This window comes from Lagopus muta, chromosome 2 (assembly GCF_023343835.1).
Source record: "Lagopus muta isolate bLagMut1 chromosome 2, bLagMut1 primary, whole genome shotgun sequence".
Lineage (NCBI taxonomy): Eukaryota > Metazoa > Chordata > Aves > Galliformes > Phasianidae > Lagopus > Lagopus muta.
Genome location: NC_064434.1, coordinates 60334465 through 60358790, shown reverse-complemented (window position 1 = coordinate 60358790; position 24326 = coordinate 60334465). Strand labels below are relative to the sequence as shown.

Here is a 24326-nt window from a genome sequence, read left to right as displayed (position 1 = left end):
AAGCTAATAGATAACAGGTCCAAACAAGCAATGAACAGTGACTCCTTACACAACACTATGCAGTGAATGATCAAAATCCATTGGAGTTCAGGGGAAGGTGAGCAGGCTTGTTAAAGAAAATGTCACAGAAGTCTCATTGGACTCCAAGGGACAAAATGAAATGGCTGAAGACCATAGGGAACCTACTGAAAGGAACACACAATATTGTCTTTTGTGCAATCCTCCAAAACACATTCCTTCCTGGCAAAGGCACAGAATGGGGCATTCAGATAGATAGCACATGATACAGCACTTCTGTAACTGCACTACACACAGCACCAAACGTAAATAGCAGCTTCCTTTTAATTACTTCCACCCAAAGACTTAACAGAACTGTTACCTCTTCTCTCTTCAAAGCTAGTATTCATGTTAGTATAATAGCAGCACAAAATTTCTCAAAGTCAAACATCTTTATTTTTATTTTTTAAGTCTTAAGTGATATTAGGACATACGCCACATCAAATCGCACAGCTGTTCTCATAGGATGTAGTTCAACTGGAGACATGAACAGCAAGCAGGAAATTGCAAGAGTGAATTAATTCAGAAATCATATCTTGAGTTGAAAATGAGTGACCTCATACCAAGAATGCAAAAATTTGACACCAGTAGGTGGTAGCATACAAGAAACTAAGGTGAAGGCAATTCTGCAGTAGTCAAGAACTCCAAAAGTGTAGAACTTCAAGCAGAGCTTGCTATCTTTTTCATGACTCTCCTTAAAAAGAAAAGTCTTGAAAAAACAGAGTTAGAGGAAAAAAAAAAAAAAGTGTTATTTCTCCTATTTTCTATTGAGATTTTCTTATTACAACACAGCTTTAAGGTTATAAATTAAAGACAATTAAAATATAATGCTATAGAAATTGAACAGTGAATTGTGCTGGCATGTCAGATTTCTTAAAAAAAAAAAAAAAAAAAAAAAAAAATCAGATAAATACAGGTTTAACCAGAAAAATCTCTCTGTACAAGAGATAAAAGCAACATAAGCCAATCATGTCATACTTCAACATACTAAAAAAAAAAAATCACAATTCCTCAGAGTGCGAAAACACAGGCCTTTTCCCTTCAGCAAGCTATTCCCTCTAGACATGAATTAGACAATACCAAGAAAAAAAAAAATCTGAAGTCTACTGCTTTTTACCCCCAACAATTTGAAGGCAGATGGGGTCAGAATACACATACAGTTAAGTTTTTCAGCAGCAAAGCTGGACTGAAGACACGTATGCAGCTGTTGGTCCTTATTGCATACACTAGGCCACAGCCTCATCATGTTTTACTGGTATCACACTAGCTCATCTGAGTGACCTTCCTGAGGTTATGCAACTAGATTCACCTCTCAATATTAGGCCATTAAGTACTGTTGGGCCTCTAAGGTTGAAACTTTGGCTCAACTGAGAAGAAAAAGGAAGGGATCACAGACACTCTTGTTAAGGATTTACCATTTGGCCCCAGGCAGCCAGGCCCTACAGCAATGTAACAGCAAATGCTCATCTTGAAGAACCAGTTTCCAGGAAGGAATAATGGGAACAACAATTAGGGCTCACATTCAGACCTCAAACAGCTGGCAGCATCTCAGCTCTAACTCTTCATTAATCCCAGCCACCACCAGAAGAGGACTGTTGACCAGAGAAAGTTGGAAGACAGATGAACAAAAAAAGAAGAAAAGCATGATGAGCATCATATTTTCCTGCTCATTTTGGTGTATGTTCGCTGCCTACACCGCGGTTTTGTGTCTGCAAAGTTACTTGCGATGCATACAATGTATCTCATGTCTCGATCTTCCTTCTTAAGGATGAACTACATCACTTACTGACCAGCTACATTTGGCAAAAGCATTCTTTCTATGCTGTAACAGATTTTGTTTGGCAAACTACTTAAGTGAGATGAAAGCAGAGCTTACCCATATGTTCTCTGCAGATAGCCCTGGCACTCTACGTTTCAACAAAATATGCTATGAAAGTCAACATTCAGCAGTTGCATGGAAAACATATTAAAACCGAGAACACACGTGCCCTTGATAGACAAACCCAAATAGTTTCTGAGCCAATACCTCAAGTTGTCTTCAGGGACATTGCTGACAACATCCTCCCTGACTTCATAGTAAAAGCAGTATCCTACCTGTGGCAAGACACAACTTGCATTCATTCCCCCTGTACACACACACACACACACACCCCATGAGCAAGGCAAAAAACAAAACCCAAACAAAATGGCAGTATTCTGTAGCTGTAACCAGACACTTCTGGAGCTTTATTAAATAAGCATGTATTGCTCACGTAGCACCTAGACTACATACTGCTTTATAGTACTGTACATTCCAGACAGAAACAAGAAAACATTTCTCTGCCCAGTATACCAATGAATGCAAATGCATGTCTATTTGTTGGTTACATTTAAAATAGCTGCAATTAAGTTAGGTTTAGAATAGCTCTCAATTGTTACAGAAGCACTTCCACAAGTATCACCCATATTTTGTTACTTTCTCCAAGTTTTCAGGGTTATATCTGCCTGCCAACTTACCCATCCCCTTCTCAAAAGGGGTTTTAAGTCCACAAAGCTTAAATACAATGGCTCTGCATACTGTAGAAGATTACTGCGCTAGCTAAAAATTCACACAATTGTTAGTAAAGAATATTTTTCCACCATTTCAAAGTCTCAACAGCAATCACATCCAGTGAACGTACCTTAGTGTTTGTTACAATCCCAATAAAACTATTCTCCTTATACAGACATAATTGACAGTGCCAGCAAATATGGAGCCTTCAGTATGGTAAAAGAGTAGTCACATGCACACATTAGCAGAACAAAGAAAGATGACCCTCTGAGTGTCTGTACCAAGGGATATAGGGAGGGTTTTTTTAAAAAAAAAAAATCTAAAAATACTGTTAGATTCATCCTACACTCTGGAAAATTCTTTCTATCCTATTTCGTTGCTTGCAACTGATGTCCATGACTAAATCAATGGGAATTACTTAACATGCATCAGCTGCTTCATTAATTCCACTCAAGCAAAAATTCCAAGTACATCAAAATAAATGAAACCATCCTGGAAGCTGTTGGTGACATAAAGCATTGTCCTTAAATACTGCATCGGAGATTTGGCAATGAAACATTTACAGAAGTTTAAACTTCTGGACTCCGTTCCACCTAGGGTTTGAAAAACTCATTTTGGATAGTCAGAACTTGCTTTCCAATACATAGAGGCTCAAAGAACAACCGAGTCTTCCTCTACCAGGAAATAAAAGCAAGCAGTAGAATCAAAAGCAAGAAGTAGAGGAAAGTTGATGATTTTTCGACTCACATTTTTCTTCATATTAAGTACATAACAAAACATGTCAACCAACATATTTTAAAGTTACACTCAGACATGAATTTGCAGCTTCTTGCAGATTTGGTCCATTGCGCTCTTTCACTGACCTCTGCACACTCCTCCACACAGCACCAGGCTTTGTAGGGACCTATCCACTTCACCACATGCTCTCACCTGTACGGAATATTCAGAATGAGTACCTCAGAAATGAATCACCCCGTGAGCATTCCATAGCATTTGTCTCTTCTGCAACTAGGTGGCAACGTGAACTGAGGCAAGACACCAGTCACCACTCCAGCTTCAAGGTAGTCCAGCACCCTGACTCTCGGACACGAAGAAGACACTCTCACCACAGAAACTCATTTCATTATTCAAAAGTCGTTTTTCACTAAATCAGTGCAATCACAACAAAATATATTTCCTAAAACTTTCCAATGCTTCCAACCATGCCAAATTTGTTTTCTCATTTTATTTTTATACCATTATTCTAACACACTTCATACAGGAGAACTTTTATCCAAAACAAGCCTTTAAATACTTTACCATCTCACTTACGGAAGTATAATCGCATTAAACTTAAAACACAGTCCCAGTGCTAGCAATAAAGTCACCCACATGATTACAAGAACCAGACTTTTTAAAATGGAAATAACTTACTTTCATTTTATTATTTCAATGAAATTTATATTGCAGCTTCACCCACTGCAGGATATGGAATCATTTAAGCCCTCAGAGGCAGAAGCTCAGGAAATTATGGAATTAGGACAGCCATTCCATATGGCTGAAGATTGATTCTTTAATCCCAGTCTTCCCATCACCCATCCCACCCCTCTCCCCAGTGTCACAGAACCATAGAACGAGCTGGGTTGAAAAGGATCTCAAAGATCATCCAGTTTCAACCCTTTTGCTGTGGGCAGGGTTGCCAGCCACTAGACCAGGCTGCCCAAAGCCACATCCAGGCTGGCCCTGAATGCCTCCACGGACAGGGCATCCACAACCTCCTTGGGCAGCCTGTTCCAGTACTGTCACCACCCTCATTCCCTTGTTTTGCATGTGCACAATGCCACCACACAGCTACCAAAAAACCTTCAAAGTGACAAGGAACCAAAATAGAGGCAATGAGCAGTCTCATCAGGTGATCAGGCAGTGCTTGAGCATCTTCAGGGAGGTACACCAGAGCACCCGAGAGATGCTGCAAACAGCAGCTCTGTGTTGTGGAACAACACACACCACCATAAGACAAGTACACAGCGTGGTGGTGAATTATTAAAGAGCAAGGCAAAGATTTTAGGAAATATATAGGTGCCACTTGGAAGGAACCTGAGAGAGATGTCACAGGACTGCACTTGGCACTATGGAATTCAATAAAAGGAGGCACTTTAATGACTGGTGTGATGTCAGACAAAAGGCAGTGCATTCCACAATATATCAGAGACTGTGAAGAGTACAGCATGGTGTGGGTCAGAAGGTAGCAGCACAGTAACACTCCAACGCATGGCCCTGAAAGGTACAGCTGGTGATCCTATTTGCGCTTCCTTATATGCTGTGGCTGGGGGAAGGGAAGAAGATAGAGCAGATGGAGCAAGTTCAGAAGAAAGCTACAAAGAAGCCTGGAGCACCTCCCCTACAAAGGACTGAGAGAGCTTGGACTTTTAAGACTGGAGAAGAGAAGGTTCCAAGGAGATCTTACAGTAGCCTTCCAAGTACCTAAAGAGGGTCTCTTCTGGAAAGCTGAGGAGGGTAGGTAGTTACAGGACAAGGCAAAATGGCTTTGAACTGGAAGAGAGTAGATTTAGACTAGATGTTAGGAAGAAATTCTTTACTGTGAGGGTGGTGAGACACTGGAACAGGTTGCCCAGCGAGATGCGAATTCCCCCTCCCTGGAAGCATTCAAAGCCAGGCTGGATGGGGCTTTGAGCAACCTGGTCTACTGGGAGGTGTCCCTGCCTATAGCAGGGGGTCTGGATCTAGACCATCTTAAAGGTCCCTTCCAATCCAAACAATTCTATGATTCTATGACACAACATTTCTGCATTGCTGGTGCCTGACAGAACAAAAATGAAGCCCCTCTCAAATGACATCACTCACCATAGTGTGCCTTCAATATTTTGTATCTGGGGATAAGTACACATGCTGCCTAAGCAGATCAAAGCCAGCTACACGTGCTCACATCAGTATCTCAGGTTGCTGGCTATACTGGTCTTTTTGTAAGCAGATGTTACTTTCTGCCATACTGTGGAATATAACTTGAAGTAAAACAATATTTTACTCCCTATCAAAGGGTATGTCCTTCAGCAGATTGCTTCCCCTTTCAAAACATCTTGTTTCTGTTTACCAAGAAGCAGGTATATGAATTAAAACATTCCAAGAGGTAGTTGCCCTGGACTCTACTTTTCTGTCTCACCTTAATTTGCTATTATTATGCTTGAATGTAATTCACAACCAAATTTCAAAATAATCTTCACAACATCTCCAGACATCAAAGTGCTCCCATACAATTTAGAGAGCCAGTCCCTTTATAAATTCCTATAATCTCAGTTGTAAATTGTATGCTGCTACTCTTAATGGGCTAACATAACATCAGCACCATCCCAACATGAGACTTCTCAAAACGTCAAAAATTCAAAGCTGTTTGAAAGAGAAAATGTTTCCTCTTCACAGGGAAAAAGAGTTAAATTAATAAAATAGAGCCACCTGTATTCCAACCTGTACCCCTTTTTGCCTACTAGCACTACAAAGCAATGCTTCCTCAGCTCATTACTGCCATGCAGTAATGATGGTATCGCTAATTTCACATGTACAGTAAATATTTTCCTCATACAGAGTTTTTTCTATGCCACTATCCCTTCCCTTAAAAGAAAATAATAATGTTACTTTTGAAGTTACTAATTTTTTTTTTTTATTTTTTTTTTTTTAAATGTTAAATTTTCCAAACTGGGCTTGGTTTTCATAGAATCACCAAGGTTGGAAAAGACCTTCAAGATCATCCACTCCAACCGTTCACCTATTTCCAATAGCTCCCACTAAACCATGTCCCTCAACACAACATCCAGCCTTTAACTTTTTCACATAAAACAAGTTTATCAATAATCAATTTTCACCCCAAAATCTCAAACACAAATCCAAAAACTGGGTGAACAGAAACCGTTACAGACAGGCAGCACTTAAGGAAGGCAAGAACAGACAGATACTTCCTAACAGCTGACAAGTTTCCCACAGAGAAATTGTCTATTAACCCAGTGGGCTGATCCCCCTTTAAGGGCCACCTGTCTCCCTCACCCCAAATACAACTGCTTTCAGCACCAGTCACAGCAAACTTTAGATCAGCCATATGGACAGATGTACACCAACCCAGGGGAGGGAGTTTTAAGTATGATAAAAAGTTAACGTTTATGAAAGTGATGATCAAACTAGCCATTTACCAGCCCCACTAATAACAGAGTGAGTGGCATACAAACTCCAGGCTTTGAGTTCAGTGCGTGCAAGAGAGACGCACTAATCCCACAGATTGTTTGCATTCTTTAAGTCTGACACAATTTAGACCTTTGAGAGCAGTGTGTGTGTAATCTTTAACACACAGGCCCTGATTTTGAACCTCAAACATCACATTGAGTGCCTAAAAATAACTCATCATTCTACTGTTCTATTAGCAGCAGCGATCAGAAGGTCACCTATTAACTTCTGCACCACATTGACAGGTTTGTGTTCCTGCTTCACATCAAATCCAGTTGCTCATCCTCATTCCTCGTGGTTGCACTGAAAAGTCCAGAGACTATGTATGCTTATGTAGATGAATCAGAACACACTCCAGCTTCCAGAACACAGACGCAGCTCTTGCTTCTCCAGGCACATAATCACAATGGTATGGCTGGGCACTAATGTCAGATATCCATTAACAATCCTCAAAAACGTTATGTTTCCCACTGCCACCTATTACAGAACTCTGGTGTTGTTTCCAAATAGGTACAGATTGTGCAAATAATCAGTAGAAGTACGTGCAAGATTTTATGTGAAACTGAGTAACTTTTTGGGTCTGTGACCAATATCACACTAGATGAGAAGAATGAGTAGAAAGAAAAAAACTGTATTTCATAAGGATTGTAAAATACTCAAGGTTTTGATGATCCCTGAAACATTAGACCGAGAAACCTAGTCGCTTTATTCTAACAAAAAAATGCTTTGTCTTCAAAATAACTTTCCAGATTAAAATGAAAATATAATACATTCTGTTCTTTTCCTGTTCTTTCACAGGAGGCCTAATCACCTTAATCACAGAATGGACTTACTAGACCTAGTAATTCAAAATACACAATGAATTAAAAAAAAAAAAAGTATTTTTTGGTCTCATTCCCCATCTTTAATAAGTTGCATTCTTTTTGTAAAAATGACCTGTGATAGTTACGAATAATGACTGCGTAAAACTGAAAGGCAAGGAAACTTAGCATCACAGAACAACCCAGGTTGGAAGGGGCATGCTTAAAAGTGATTTGCCTACAAAAAAAAAAAAGATAATCAATCCAGAAATACCACAAACTTCACTGAAAGACAGCAGTTTGTTTGTTTTAACCAACTTAAAGCTGCCTGAGAAGCTTCTGTCTTGAATGCATGCTTTATCTCAAGTATTACAGAGCCTTATATTCAAGCAACTTAATCAGATCAAACACCTTCCTCAAGCAAGAATATATTTTTGCATAGAATAAGTTGGTTTGTCACAAGCTTAGTACTGTGACCCAACCTCCAACTAGAGATCAAATGCTCAAACTTCCAGACCATGAGAAATTGCTCGCTATACCCAACAATGTATTCTGTACTCAGGAGCAATACTACTGAATGCTATTTTATAAGGGAAAAATGAGCAACCAGGTGGATTGGTTTTAACTTGGGAAAGTATTCCTGTTTGTTAACTATGCAGTGATGGATTCTCATTTAAAACAAATTTATTTGATTACTGTTCATCTTTGTTCTTCCCTTACAGGTACTGTGGTGACCTTACTTACACTCAAGTTAATCATTACGTCTCAGAGAGAGTGGAGAACAGCAGGGGGAGGTGAGGAGAGAGGAGGGAGAGGGAAAGGACAGTTTTTTTTCCCCAGAATGAAGACACAAACAACTTTAAGAAATTGAGGGAAAAGCAACAACAAAAAAAAAGCAGCCACAGTCTTCATAACCCCAAGCTACTCTCTTGAGAAATCCCACCCAGCTTATACGTTTTAACTCCAATGTTTTTTACTCTAATAAATGTAGAACTGTCATTGACATCTTTGTCTGCTGACACTATTCTTCACCTACTGTTTCTCCTCTCACATGTATACATACTAGCCATGGTGAAAGATGCTGGAATGAAAGCCAGAGACAACAAAAACACTCACTTGCCCAAAAGAGCGAAGAGCAGCAGTGCACATCCCCCTCCCAAAGCAAGAATCAGCTGGGCCCAACAAGCTTAGGGACTAAGAGCAGACCCTCAATACATCACATTCCACAACTCTGAGTCAAAACCACCAGGCATGGAAACCTTTGGAGAGTACTATATAACATAACTCCATAGCAAAGCAACAGCACAACTTTAAAAAAAAAAAAAAAAAAAAAAAAAAAAAAAAAAAATCAAAGAGACAAAAATAATGACTTCTATCTACTTTATCTTGACCTAGACTTCCATGAGACTACGTATCCCACCAGCAAGCTCTGCATATCTTGCTTGCCATTGCAAACAACTGTCATAACAATACGCTTTAGATAAATACGCTTTAGAAGAAATAAAATGGAAAAAGAAGGATGAGCACAGTATTCAATCACATGCAATATTAAGCGGAGTAATTACACACTCACTGCAGGCAACACAAAAATACTGTCCCCTTGGAAGCTCTGTAAAGTAACTGCCTCCATGGCTTGTCTCTCCCAGGGAAACTAGGTCAACACCTTTTTGGTAGGAGTAATTTCTGTACCTCCCTAGCAAGTACAAAAAAAGGCCTCTGTTGACCCTAAAAATAAATACCGTATTTGAACAAGTCAAGCCCAAACCCAATTTATTTTCTTAAAGTAGTAACAGTACACTCTACACTATTTGTTTGTATCTCTAGCACATGAAACCTACACGTCTGATAATTTTATGTGGTTAATACATAAACAACGTGCAACAACCCCCTGCCCTAAGGCCTTCATCTACAGAATGCAATTAAGAGCTTACTGTTTTAATGTTTCAGGGTTTTTTGTGGTTGAAGGAGTAGTTCATTAGTCACAAGAGCTCCTTCTCTTGAACTCTGTTAATTAACACTCTGCTGTCTGTTCCCACAGTGGAAACAAGAACCAGCATTGCAAAACTGACTGCCTCTTGGCTGCCAAGAAGAAACAGGGTGATCCCTTTAATTTAGTTTGGCTGCCTTCTCACACCACCATGTGGAACTGCTTCGGCTGATTGCAACAAACTCCATTACTCACCTTCATCTCTCCTGTGTGCGTGCACCCTGGCAAATGCTGTGATTACTGCTACACCCATGGGAGTTAGTCAAGGAGCAGCTTGTAAGGCAGCAGCTGATACAGCTGCCAAATGGACATGACCATCTCCTACACAGTTATGAAACCCTGATGACTATTATCTTACACTCTCACAGTCACCAAGAAGGCAGAAGCACAGGCACCTGAGAATCACCAGCCATCAGCACTAGCTAATCACATCAATATGTCACAGCAAACTGAACGACATTATCAAAAATGCTAACAGTGCATATACCTCTTCATTATGGACAAATCCTCAGGAGTCACTGCTGGGTTGTCCTAGGATACACTGCCCTTGCTTGCATGCCTACATTACTCCCCACATCATTTACATCAATAATTCTCTTTAGAAGTCATTGTTTGCATGAGCCAGAACACAAAGAGCCTCAAGATTAAAGAGCAAAAATCCCAATCCTTATCCAAAGTAATCTTGAAACACACCAAATAATACCAGAACAAGAAAGAACACCACAGCCTGCTGACAGCAGTCATTTCACTGTGCCATCACACTGTGCCTGCAAAGATTGATGCCATCACAGATGATGACTTTGAGGAGAGCTTCGTAGGAATGAAAAAGGAACAGAGTAGCCTTAAAGATCTTACTTAAAGGAGCAACTGGCTTCTAAAAAAATGCACGAGGAAAGATATGCCAAGTAAGGCTAGGCAAAGACTTGACCATGAAGAGCTGAACAAGTGAAAGCTGCTAGTAGTGTATATTCAGAGTAATAGTGAAGGAAGCAGAAAGGGGGGAATGAGAAGGCAGACACAAAAAAGACTCTGAAGTAGCATACTGATAACACTGTTCCAGTGACAGGAGAGACCAGCCTTGAGGCACCTAATACAATAGGCACTTTAAAGCACATCGCTAAAGCATCTCAACTTCTTTTTAAGAGATTGTGTCAAAAAGCAAGATTCATCAATTAAGTAGTCAATCACAAAACCTCTCTACTTCCCCGTATTTTTTAACATTGATTTAAACATTTAAAGTAATTGCTTCAAACAATTAGCTGCTTGACACGTTTGCACTATTCCACGCTGTCTTGCAGCCCTAGTTATGCATGCTGTAATGACGCTGGTTCCCAAAATAGCAGAGACCTCATTGAAGTTCAAGTGCAACACCCTAAATGTAAAAAACCCAATTGTAAAATGTAATTGTAAGTAAGCCAAAGATATCCAAGATAAAGAACAGCAGAGCTGACCAAGGGCTTTGAACCACAAGGCCAAAATACTTCCAACCTGACCAGAAGCCTCACTCTCTGAAGTAAAGTGGAGCAGAGGAGGGCAGAAGAGAGCCCTGCATCTGTGTAAGCCACTGCATCTGGAATTTTCACGCAGCAGCTTCTGATTATGAGGCAAGAGTGTGAGCAGACACAACACTCTCTTAGTAGGGTAGTAACAAGACATTGCTTCTTTCAGCACTTTAGATAAACTGGATGTTGTTTCTTATGTTGTTGTTTGCTGTTTTGTCGGGCTTCTCCTGTTCGTTTTCTAAGATCTCTTCCAGAATACAACCTCATCGGTGCTGCCTTCAAGGGAGCGCATGATTTCTAGGTGCTGGAAGCAGCTCCAGGAAGGGACTTCGTGGGCACAGCTGACAAAGATACTTGGGCAAGTGCTGTAAGCAGACTGCAAAACAGATAAGTAATTTTCAGAAGTTATCAGATTTTACAGAATTCCCAGTGACAATTAAGAATGTTGAATGGCAAAAATATATTTCAGTAAAGCCAAAAGTAAACAATCGTTGAGTTTCCAGCTATGATTTCAACCCATGCTTAATCTCTTGAAGACTGAGAATGATACTGGCCTATAGATTTACATACATTATGCTCAATTACACATTGGTTAGAACCCACACCGTTCATTCGGTATTCTGCAGCAAATAAGTTCATATAAATTTAAGTGAAACCTGTACAGATACATACAAGCTCACAATTTGGGAAATCAGTACTTCTGCAAATGACAGCTGAACAAGAGTCTCTAGACATGCCTGGCATGCGACTCCTCTGCTGGGAGCTGAATCCTCTTCAATTACTCTTCCTTGAGATGCCAGGATAAATCTTACAATGCTAAAAGCACACATACAGCATTGCTAGTGGTCCTACGACGACTACATCACAGCATCCAGTTTTCAATTACTTTCTTGAAGAGACAATTTTATACATCCAAGATTCTCACTAGCTTGGTATCTACACCCTATCACGTGGTCTAAGAAGCTTCCCAAAACCCTCAAGTCAAGCTACTTCACCAAATACTGGCTTCCACTAGCATCGATGGGAACCATCATTTTGCAGTTGGCTTCACTGCTAGCAGCACAAAAATTGTGTTTTTCTTTTGTAAAAAGAATCCAAAGTAGTTCCAGAAGTCTGTTCCAAGTGTTTCTAATTATACCACAAAGATCTAAAAAGTATCAGCTACACATGACTCAATTACAACCATTAAAAGCTGCTCCTGCACGCAGCAACACGAGCTGCTACTCTTCTTTTTACATAGCTGTACAAGGTAGTCCGCCCAGCAAAGACAATGGGCCGAAGGGTGCTAAGTGAAGCGGGAAGGACAAACCAGGCCAATGATTACCACATGAAGTGACTATGAAGAAGTGCATCTCTTACTACTGTCTCATGCAATATTTTAAGAATTCAGTATTACAAGTAACAATTTTTTTCAGCAGACAACGAATAGCACACAATATAATTACAACTCTGCCATAAACAGATCACATTAGACAATCAAAAACTTTTCCAGACATCAGATGATGTCCTGGTTTTGGCTGGGACAGAGATGATTTTTCCTTCATAGTATCTGATATGATGCTGTTTTTCTCCTAAAGCCAAAACAATGTTGGTAACACACCAGTGTTTTAGTTGTTGCTAAGCAGTGCTGTATGGCGCCAAGGACATATCAGTTTCTCACACTGTGCTCATGAGGGGGCTAAGGAGACACAAGAAGTTGGGAGGGTACAGAACCAGGACAGCTGGTCTAAACTGGCCAAAGGAATATTCCACACCGTGTGTCATCATGAAAAACAACAACAACAAAACTTCTAAAAGCAGTGGGGAATTGGCCAGGCAAGCAGCCAGTGCTTAGTGATTGGCTGAGCATTGAGCATTGGTTGGTGGGTGTTAAGCAACTGTTTCTGCATCACCTGTTTTGTGCATATCCATATAAACACATCCAGACGCACATAATATCATTACCACCCTTTTTTCTTCATTTTCTATCTCAGTAAATACACTTTATCTCAACCCACGAGTTCTAATTTCTGGGGTTTTTTTCCCCTCCAGTTCTCTCTGCATTGCACTGGGAGGAGGTGGGTGAGCAAACGATGTGTGGTGTTCAGCTACCTGCCAGGTTAAACCACAACAGATGCCTACTGATTATGAGTATTTCAACAACTCTAAATGAAGCCGTGCTTTCTTTTCTTACGCACACAACTTTTCTAAATGACCATGCCTCCACCTGTTCTGTTGTCACTTTCTGCACAATAGCAGCTCGAGTGACTATGAAGAAAGGAGAATCTAGGGTTGAACCAGGGCCCGCAACTTTCGCTGCTCTACAGCAGACACTGTGGGATGGACCCAGATGGGGGATCAACATGTTTACATTCAGTAGGGACCTCCGCAGTACTCAGCGTACTAGAGTACAGTGCCTAGAGCATCCTTCAACTCTCCGTGAAGCAGACAAGATTTGGTGAACCATTCTCTAGGCTCCAGTGTCTAGAACAAGAGCACAGATGTAAATTAATCATGTCTTAACCCTGATTTGAATGCCTCCCACAGTAGGACCAGAGGAAAATCGCTTTTCTTCATCACCTGCATCACAAACACTGCCATATGTGGACACCTGAAATTGCCCAAACAGTTCAGGAGGTAATGAGCAACACAGAATAACAGAATTACTGATGTCGGAAAAGACCACCAAGATCATCCAGTCTAACTGTCTACCTACCACCAATATTCTCCCACAAAATCATGTCCCTCAGTACAACATCTAAATGTTTCTTGAACACCTCCAGTTACAGTGAGCCCAGAACCTCCCTGGGCAGCCTGTTCGATTGCCTGATCACTCTTTCAGAGCAAAAAAAAAATTTCTGAACATCCAACCTGAACCTCCCGTGGTGCAACTCAAGGCCATTCCATCTAGCTCTATCACTAGTAACAGAAGAGAAGAGGCCGACCCCCACTTCACACAACCTCCTTTCTGGTAGCCGTAGAGAGCAATAAGGTCTCCTCTGAGCCTCCTCCATGAGAAACAATACCAGTTCCCTCACTTGCTCCCCATAAGACTTGCGCTCCAGACTCCTCACAGCTTCATTGCCTTTTTCTGGACATGCTCCAGCACATCAATGTCTTTCTTGTAGTGAGGGAGTACTGAACACAGTACTCACGGTGCAGTCCCACCAGTGCTGAGTACAGAGGGACAGTCACTTCCTTGCTCCTGCTGGCAACACTATTTCTGATACAAGCTAGGATGCCATCAGCCTTCTTGGCCACCTGGGCACACTGCTGGCTCACGTTCAGCCAAGCATCAACCAACACCCCCCCCAAGTTGGTTTCTTCCCCAAATCTCCCAGCCAGTCCGCCCAAAGCCTCTAGTCTTGCCCAGTGTTCTTAAAGCCTAAGTGCAGGACCTGGCACTTGGTCTGTATTCACAGACAAAAACAGCTAAGACAACAATGCTAACGCTGTTTCTTGTACATAGATAACCTACTTTATGTTAGTTAAAACTGCACCGTGGCACAGACGTACTTGAACTCCTCACAGTTTTAACTCCTTATCTTTAAAAAGAGAGTAACACAGCAGCTCCCAATTGAGAGGTGTACAGGAAGAATAAAATAAAGACTGAAGCACCAGAGGTACTGCCATAATGACACATGACAGTTAAATCAAGAAGGCAAAGAGCGCACTTATCACACATAGATACTTCATTTCTCAAGCTCTGTTCTAGTTATCTTAATATTTTTTAAGTCTTTTTAAAAGTACTGTAGTTAAGTAGGAACAGCCTGGTGCACAGACCTAATAAAGCAGTAAGCAGCAAAACATGGAAGCATAAAACTGTAGTAACTGCAACCATCAGAACAGATTCCCCACTGCAAAGAACCCTCACTGCCAGCAAGCACCCAGTGCGGAAGCACTGCACTCAGATCAGCCCATTTTAGTGTTCCAGCTTTGGCACCGTTGCATCAAACCCATATCTACCCTCCTGAATAAAGAGCAAATAGGTCAAATGCCAGTATTAAATGATCCTCCGGTATAAGCAGTAAGTCTCAAATATAAGTGAAGGCAAACCATGCTCTTTACTCTCTTTATTTATCAGTTCAATCTATAAAACAATCACATGCTACTGTGAGATACAACTAAAATCAGTAAGAAATAAAAAGGTTATTGATAGGTTTGCTTCCCTCACATATGGATTTATGTATAAATAGAAACATATATAGCTAGAGGACAGATGAAGGATTGTTTCAAAACACAACTAAATAACTATGGCACTTCTATGTTTTTGCAGGTACAGCATAAGAAGTACAAAGCTGCATTCTCTGGTGAGTACAGATGAAATCTAGGTGCCACATAGAAAACTACACAACTAAAAGGGAAAAAAAAGAGTACAAGATCACAGAATGCATAAAACATCTATATTTTGATTCCTCTTTTAACAACAGTTTCCATTATAGCTTGCATTAGGAATGCCAACAATTACTAAGTTATCTTCTGTCATAATCCTTTGGGAACCTTGCTTGTGGAGCCAGCAACAATCCTCCACCATGTAGAGGACAGCTAACCAAGCACTGACTAGAAATCCCTGCGACAAGTGCTGAGGGAGCAAGGGAGATGAGAAAGCACCCCTCCTGTTAGGCCCTGCCCTACTCCTATGGGCACAGCTGCATCCTGGACCTTCATGTGCTTTTCGGTCCACATTCCTCAGGCATGTCTGAACTTGCTCTCACAGCCCTCCTTCCTGGGGAGCCTCCTGCACAAAAGCAGGCCTTCAGCTTCTATTGTTCTCCTCTCCCTCCCACCCTCATCCAAAGCACAGGCTTCCTCAGCAGCACAACGCTGATACCAGCTCAGCACAGCGTTCTGCTTCCTCAATGCTCAAGCCATGATACTGCTACCCCAGCGATGAGGCCAGCAGGGCCTTACCCTACTTGCACATCTAGCCATCACTAAAGGGCTGTCTTTTGGCTGTGAGGACACAGCCCTCTCACCATACTTAGTTCATGGAGGAGGAAGCACGCTGCCAAGGCCTTCAGCTGGGCAAGAAGCCCAACAGCACCTCTAAATTGGCCTGCCTCATCGGCCACTAAATTCAAAACACAAAGGAAGCAACACCTTGAGACCTGCTCTTCTGTTTGGGCTGGGAAAACATCTGTATCAGAAAAGTTATCTTTTATTTAATGACAAAATAGGCGTATTACTGAGCTGTTCATAAAGCATTCACCCAGCAAACTTCATTCCAGTCATACAAGACTCAGTGAGATAAGAAAATATATTATTAACATTAAAGATAAAAGCATGACAAGCTAAGCAACCTTCATTTTGCATACACAAGACAGACATCAGGATCATATTAGACTAGAAGCGTGTAACAACATTCCTTTAGCAAAAGCCTTAGCCCTTGATGAGCACCAATTAAGTACTAATGGAGATCTCTCCTTTGATCAAAAAGAAAGATAAGATCATATATGCACCACAAAGCTTTGGTTGTAACACCACAGCAGATGCTTAGCTTCCCTACACCTAACTACTAATATAAGAAAGAGTCCAAAAACTGAAGAGATTTTGGTACTACAGCGACCAAGGTGTAAAAGGCTATGAGAAAGAAGTAAGAGAAACTACTCAAGCTCAACACGAATGCATTATTACAGTATAAGTCAGTCAGATACTGAACGAATGTCTGTAGGCCAAAGTTACAAAGGTCGGTGATTTGGTCTCACCAAATCAAAACACAAATGCTTGATTTTATCCAGCGTTTGTAATATTTGATGAAAAACAGCTGTGTTTCATAGTATCATAAAAATCTATTTTAATAGGCAATGATTGTTTAAAGCTATTAAAAAAAGAACAGGCAGATTCCATGCACACATCCTTCTGGCAAATCCTCCAAGCTGTGAAATGTTACTGTACACACTCTGAAAAGATGGAGGCAGGCATATGGAAATCCAGACAATCTACTTACGCAAAGCAAGCAAGCATGGCCCAGGGATATGAATGATACCTTATACTCAGAAGTCATCTCACTGAAAGGAATATGTACCCTAACATCAGACAGAGATCCAGAGTCAAACAGCATTTTTCTTCATATTTCCTAACTCTTATTGCAAGCTTGTGAAGAAACATTAAGATCTGAGACCAATTCAGTGGCTGAAAAAAAAAGGTCCTGAAGATCTACTGCAAATATGTAGGAGTCTGCTAGAGAGGCCCCAGTTCTGTTAGCTTTTATCCATCCTCTCATTCCCTTCTCTAGGTTAGCCTTGAAAACATCAGAATCTCACTACCTCCTCTTTTTGACAGGACTTACATATTTGGGGGTATCTGGAGGAAAGAGCCAAGAAACGTTGCCAAAATAACAAACCTCCAGGGAGGTGAAACCCAAGTACGTGGTGTTGACAGGAAAATGCAAGATTCAAATTAAGACTAATAACATCCCAAGTATGGAAAAAATGCAACAGTAATCATTTTTTTCCATTTATTCACAGAGACACTGTTAGGACATAAGCATTAATCTATTCTCACTGTGAAGCTTCCCTGCAAAGGAAGATCTCATTCTGAGATGCCTGGAAGGAGCTTATCTGTTAGAACATGACTTAAATCAGGCAATCTATAAGTTTAGATTCAAGAAATCAAATGAAAGAACAAATAACACCCCTCCCCCTCAAAAAAAAAAAAAAAACAAAAAAACCCAAAAACTATGCTTCTTACACTTGTTGACAGGCTGTATGCCACATCACTCATAAGTGCAATTCATCTAGTTGCATCTGATGGGTAACAGCCTTTTGTCAGGTTCTTTTACTTAAGAAAATAAAACACCATCACAAATTTCAACAAGAATTTTATCTAGTGCTCTGTATTTTGTCTTCCACTAGCTCTTGTGGTGTGCTAGACAGTGTACAAACAGAAAGAGGCACGATCCTTAGCCAAGAGGCTTTATATGCTGAAAACAAGAGTCCCAGGCAGAAACATGAGGAACAAACTCATAGCAACTAGAGTTATGAACATCAGACACATTTCATCAAAAATGAGACTGGCTACAGAAGGCTCAAACAATGGAAGAAAAAAGCTTTTGACCACTGTAGAAAAAACATGCAAGAAAGAGGAAAAAATACTACAGAAGCAACAGCTAATTGCTACTACTGAGCAATTATAACTGACAGAAATTTCTTCTGCTATCACTATATCTCTGGTGGACTAATACAGAACATCTTGGCTTTTAACAGTTCTGTGTCTAGGTACTACCTAAAGATATATGCTTTGTACCCACTACCTGCTTGCATCCTAAAATCCTTTGTCACAGCTGCATTATATTACTAAATGTTACAATCAACTTTCCAGTAATGCTCACTGAGATTTTAGCATTTAAAAGGTTTCTTTTCAATACATTATGGTGATAGCCCTCTGCTTTTAGACCTCTGACGTTTGGTTAAAATAGTTTGAAAAGCCCCTTAATGGCAAAGCAAACAGAGCAGATTGTGAGGGGAAAGAAGAAAAAATAAAATCACAGAACCCATAAGCAACAAGAAAACTGTTACAGAAAAAAAAAACCCATGAACACGTGAACACAGAGGCCAACTGATTCTACTTTTTTCATACACATTCACTTAGCAACAATGAATGAATAATTTTAAGCTAGCGCTAGAACAAACTGGCTGTACAGCTTTTTATTTTAAGTTATAACCAACAGACAAATGCTAAATATATTTATTATTTTCACCTTCTGCTAATGAAACATTACAGGCCAGCTACATTCAGAATTTCAGCTGAAATACCTGAGAAGAGGGTGTACATTCAACCTCATCTGCACAATAAAAAAACTCTTTACAAACATTTTTGAGTAAACAAGCAAACAGAGAAATTAAGGCTTATTAGTGTTAGATTTTTTCAAAATACTTTCAACACAATAGTATCCAATTCAGAATACTTAAAAAGGCTTAAAAAAAAAAAAACCAACCACACAACTTCAGTGTTATGTGCTACTTAGAACTGTTTCTGAAAGCCAGCTATGGTTTGGGGCACCCAGCACACAGTTAACACAGCTGACCTTGTTGAAATCAGCACGATAACTCTAAATAAAAGAACATGAGGCCCTCTTGATTAAATGCTAACTGCTAATACATTAACATATTCCCCCTCCTTCTTCCAGAATACCTATAAATAAAAATAGTTGCCCTCAAGTTTTATTGGGAATGGAAATCAAGAATATTTTGTGACATAACAGGCATAGGAATAAATGACACCCATGAACTATTTTGGTAATGGAATAAGTGAATCCGGGGTGCAATAAAAGGACCGAAGCTCCAGCTTGATCCAGAGCTAGCTGAGCACACAGCTACAGTAACAAAGGCCAGACTGTAATGGAGACTCACAACAAGAAGGCATCTAACCACAAGCGTGTCAAACTGTCTTTACCGTGTAAAATTTGGCTTGAAGTCACAAGTCACATAAGTATGCCAGGCCTGGGGGGTAAGGGGAAAGACGAGGAAAACAAAGAGATGATACAACTGTGTTGTCTAGTAGGATACTGACATTTTTCACATGGGAGAATCTTCCCCTTCTGCAGCTTCTCTTCCTCTCCCATATCCCAACTGCAAGGTTTTAAGTAGTCAGGGGCTACTGAGACTACAGAACATGCCTCCACATGATCACATTACAATGTTTTCTTCAAATTGTTCTCTTCCAGAAAAGTTATGCCACTTCTGTACTGGACACTTCTCCACATGCGTGTCTGTATGTAATAAAATGGGTTCTTGCCAGTTTCAACATCCAGAATAACCAAAACACAGAAAACTACAAAAGCATCATCAAACTACATCAGCTGCAGTCCTCAAGATGTGCTGCAACTTGCACGGCTGTCAGCCCACCCCACCATAACCCAAATGATTTGAGAAGATGTGGATGCCCCATCCCTGGAGTTGTTCAGGGCCAGACTGAGCAAGGCCCTGGGCAACCTGGTCCTAGTGCATGATATAGCAGTTGACAACCTTGCCTGTGGCACAAGGGATAGAACTGGATGATCTCAGAGATCCCTTCCAACCCAAGCCATTCTAAGCCTCCTTCATGAGTTCTAGCAGACAATTCAGTCTTGAGGGCACACACAAGAAGGTAGTGAGAAAGAAATGAAGTCTGTGAGCCTGTAAGCATCTTAGCTCACCCAGGAACAAGTCTGCAAGTCAAATGCTACCAGGCAAGGGTTAGTTTCTCTTCCAGCAAGGATTAACTGAAAAAAGAGAATCTATTATCCCTGTTCAGTCAGTTTCAAGACATGCATGCCACCAACTCCACAAACACCCTGCAAGGAAGGCAATTCAACATAGTGATCTGATCAAAAAAACACATTCTCACAGCTAAAGACAACTCCCAAAAACTGCTAGAATCTGCATCACACAGTTTAAAAAAAAAAATAAATAAAATAAAAAATTATGTAGTTACATCATCACTTCAATGCCTTTATGAATACCAGATAGTTTCCTAAAACCGATGCTATAGCTAAAGATCTACCATATCCTTGGTCAGAGCTTGAGAAATGTTTTGCCTACAGAGCTGCTAGTGAGTAAATGCACAACTCTTCAGCAACTACCTTGATTTTACCCTTAGCTACATTATCTGCTACTGTCACTACAGTATGCTTTGCCAGAAAAAACACCCTTGCTTTAAAAAAAAAAAAAAAAAAAAAAAAAAAAAAGCATTCTAGAGTGAATTAACAAGAGCGGGCAAGCAACTGCTTTTTCTATCAGCTATTGTTGACAACAATAAACAAAGCACTTTTTATTTAAAACCTGGTTACAAAAACCTAGAAATATTCACATTTACAAAATTAATTCTACACATGCTCTATTCCAAATTACAGATAAAGGTTCTTTACAGGGTCTGCAAGGAAGCAAACAGCACAAAAATCACAATGTGACTCTTCAAGGTGAGGGTTGCTCTGTTTAAAAAAAAAAAAAAGTGCAAGTTTTGTCTGCTTGTTTTAGACAGGAAGCCAAGTTCACCAAAAGTCAATTAGCTAACTGTCCTGGAGAGGATGCACAGCTTACTTTTGGAATTTGCTTCATCAGAAGGGGGAAAGTTTCTATGCGCCTTTTGGTTGGGAAAAATGTTGTTGTTTTTTTAAATGTGAAAATAAATTTTAATATAACATATGTTAATAAATATGCATAATTATACATCAATTGATAAATGTTTGATTGTAAATGTATTTGAAATAGAAAAATAGTTAATGGAGAAAAAGTCTTAGTTTTATATTGAACATTAAAATGGCCCAAATGAGACTTCTTATTTTTGCTTCTCCCTATTTTTCCAAAGCCTTTACCATTTTATAACATGCATGCATCACTATCTGCAAAACCTATCTCCCACCACCGTTATTCATGTCATTCTCCTGTAATACATCTCCATGGCACCACTACAGGCAGCGAATATCACCAGTCAAACACCTTTCCCACAGCTTGACCAGCAGAGATTGTGGTTTTACCCTTCTGTACAGACAGCAAGAGTCAAATAACTGGCATAAGCTCCCTTCCAAGCATCTAGTATTTATAAAACCAACCTTGAGAATTAAACATAATGCTCCTAAGGTAGAATATAGACTACTGGTATCTGCTGAAGATGCAGTGGTTGTGGGCTACATAGTACAAAAGCATTTTGGGTTAAAAATAAACCAAGAAACAGTGTTCAGAAGGCTATTAGCTACCCATTAAAGTGTTAATTTTCATATGCAGAGATGAAAACGCAACCATAAAGTTTTCCACATCTCGTGTCTTTATGACAATGTCGTTAGGCAGGGAGTGACGTAAAATGACGCCGGGCATTGAGAGGTCAAATACTTACCTGGAAACCGAAAAACAACAGCAGAAACAAAAGTCACTGTCAGTCTTTAATTTATTCTTTTGAATTTCAAAGGACACGTGTTAGCATTAGTCAGAAGATACACCTTCCTACTACAACCAGGCCTCAAATTATTCTGTATAACACTAATTGAGGGTCCAGCTAAAGAGTTACCTGTTAAAGGAACCTTCAAGTAGAATACATTATGCAAGAAAGCAAGCCAAGCGTGCTTAAAAGTAATAAGGCCTTTTAAAATGATTAGCAGGTTTACTCTTTAATCTGGCAAGTTAACAAACTTTCAGTGCCCAAGAGAAAAAACATAATCAGGGAACAGCATTGTATAAATATTCCACATGCCAAAGCAAAAGGCTTATTTCAGTGTAACAATGCGCTCCTGTTTCAACCAATACCAACAGAAGAAAAAATCTTTCCATAGAAGTTAGCCGTGTGTTAATGCATAACTTCACAGCACGTTTGCATGGAACCCTCAGGGAGCTCCTGAGACAGTCTGTCACCGCACGGTGACACTCAGGAGGGCTGGGAGGACCCATCCCGCACTGCACACAACGCGAGCCTGACTTCCCAATTTGACTCAGTCCTGAGTCCGACTCCTGCCAAGCGCTGACCGCAGGCATGTGGTCTAATCAGCGTTATGGTCCTGAGACGTTGAAGTAATGGCTGCTACAAACGAGTGCCGCTCCTCATCCAGGGAATTCATAATTTCACATCAAATTCAAACCAAGAGAAGCCTGCAAAAACACTTCACGTAACAAAAGACGACCGCACTAAAACACGGTCCTACAAGAGAACAGCAGTCTAGTTTGTAAGTCACAAGTCCCTCACCTAATTCACTGCTACATTCCCTGCGATTTATAGACCGTAGAGCAGGAACTGCGAGTGCAAACCTCCGACTGCTACTCAGAAAGCACTCGCAGAGTCCAACCAGACTTGACAAAACGAGTGTCAGAACTGCCCTCACAAAAACACTACAGCGATTCCCCCAGGGGAGCCCGGAGATGGCAGCAGCAGCACCCCGCGGGCACGGCTGTGACAACCAACTTCTTTCTTTCTCTGCCTGGCGCAGCACAATTTGGCAAACTTGGCCAATCGGTCATGCAGGGGGAACGTCAGGGAAAGATCTCAGAACTGAGCAGTAAGCGCAGATACGAAGGAGAGAATAAAAGCACAGGCGCGAAGAGTGGGAGAGCTGCAGGGGCTGGTATTCAACTTCCCGTGCAGCAGCACCCAATGTTAATCCCGCCACCGTTCAACGAGATTAATGGATCTTGCCTACTTGAATCAGTTTATAAAGTTTTTGCTTAACGTACGAAATCGAAATGTTTCCGACTAGCGGCTGGCTGCTGCCTGGAAAGCCCGGAGTCAGTGCGCAGGGACTCACTCAACTCCCCGCCCGAAGGAGAGGAGCTGGCACTGCCCTGTGAACCGACCAGCTGCGCGGCCACAGCAGGAGCCGCAGCAGGGAAGGCTCCGCTCAAACACCCGTACGGCGAGCAGCCCGCCCGCCTGCTCCCTCCCCGCGCCTAGCCCGGAGAGAAACGCCCACAGCGCTCCGGCCGAGGCGCGCAGCAGAGCTCTCGGAGCCGCGGGACAGCGGCTGCCACCGCCGCGGCGCCCTCCTCGCTGCCACGAGGCCGCCCGGCTGCCGGCAGGGCGAGAGCAGCTGCGGCTCCCACACGGACAGGCGGCGCTGCCCCGCCGGCCCCCGAACCTGGTACCAGAAAATCCCCGCGGCGCGGTGCCCGTACTTACCTTTGGTCCAGTCTACCACTTGCTTCGGACTCCACTTGGTCACCGGCTCCATGGCGGGCTCAGCCCCGCCGGGACTGCCGCCCGCCGCGCTCTCGGACGCGGACTCGCCCCTTCTCAAGCTCCCATCCCCGCTGCCCCACTCCGCGCCCGCCCTGCGCCAGCCGGGCCGTCCCCTCGAGCCGGCTCCTCCCGGAGCCCGCCCCGCAGCCGCTCCGCCCCCACGTGCTGTCGGCCGGCTCCCTTCGGCGGCGGGCCGGGCCGGGTGCCTGCTTCCGCCCCCAGCGGAACTCCGCGGGTGGCGGCCGGTGGGCTGGGGGGGGAGTGACGGGGCGATGGCACCGGTCCGGCCTATGGGAAGCAACGGCCGCGGTGGGGCAAGGAGCAGAGTGAAGCTGCCGGGGGAGAAGGAAGAGGAGAGATGGACGTCTTGGGGAGAAATTGGGAGTCTGAGTGAAATAAACTCCATGAAAGGAAAATAGAGCGATTTTCTGCGCCGGTATTAAATAGCCTGTGGTCGAACATACTCAAAGTGTGCGTTCACTGGGATGGGAGTCCGTAGCTCTATGTGTCTGTGTTCAGTGCTTTCCTGCCCCACAGGAGTGTGCCTGCTGCACGGCCTGGACACTGAGTCAAGACATGGCACATCACCGATTGGATGCAGTGCTCAGGGACATGATTTAGCA

The 24326-nt window shown here is 41.8% G+C and overlaps 1 protein-coding gene across 3 annotated transcripts in view; it reads right to left on the bottom strand.

The window, feature by feature from the left end:
- The window catches only part of CNKSR3 (CNKSR family member 3), a 62276-nt gene extending 38462 nt beyond the window's left edge, over positions 1-23814 (bottom strand). The window contains exon 1 of one of the 3 annotated variants that reach the window (XM_048935102.1): positions 23644-23814. In XM_048935102.1, coding sequence (XP_048791059.1) covers positions 23644-23695 — 52 coding nt within the window. In that variant the 5' untranslated portion in view covers positions 23696-23814. The remainder of the gene's footprint in view (positions 1-23643) is intronic. The other 2 variants (XM_048935104.1, XM_048935103.1) reach the window with 2 other exon arrangements.
- Between the last annotated feature and the right edge of the window lie 512 nt (positions 23815-24326).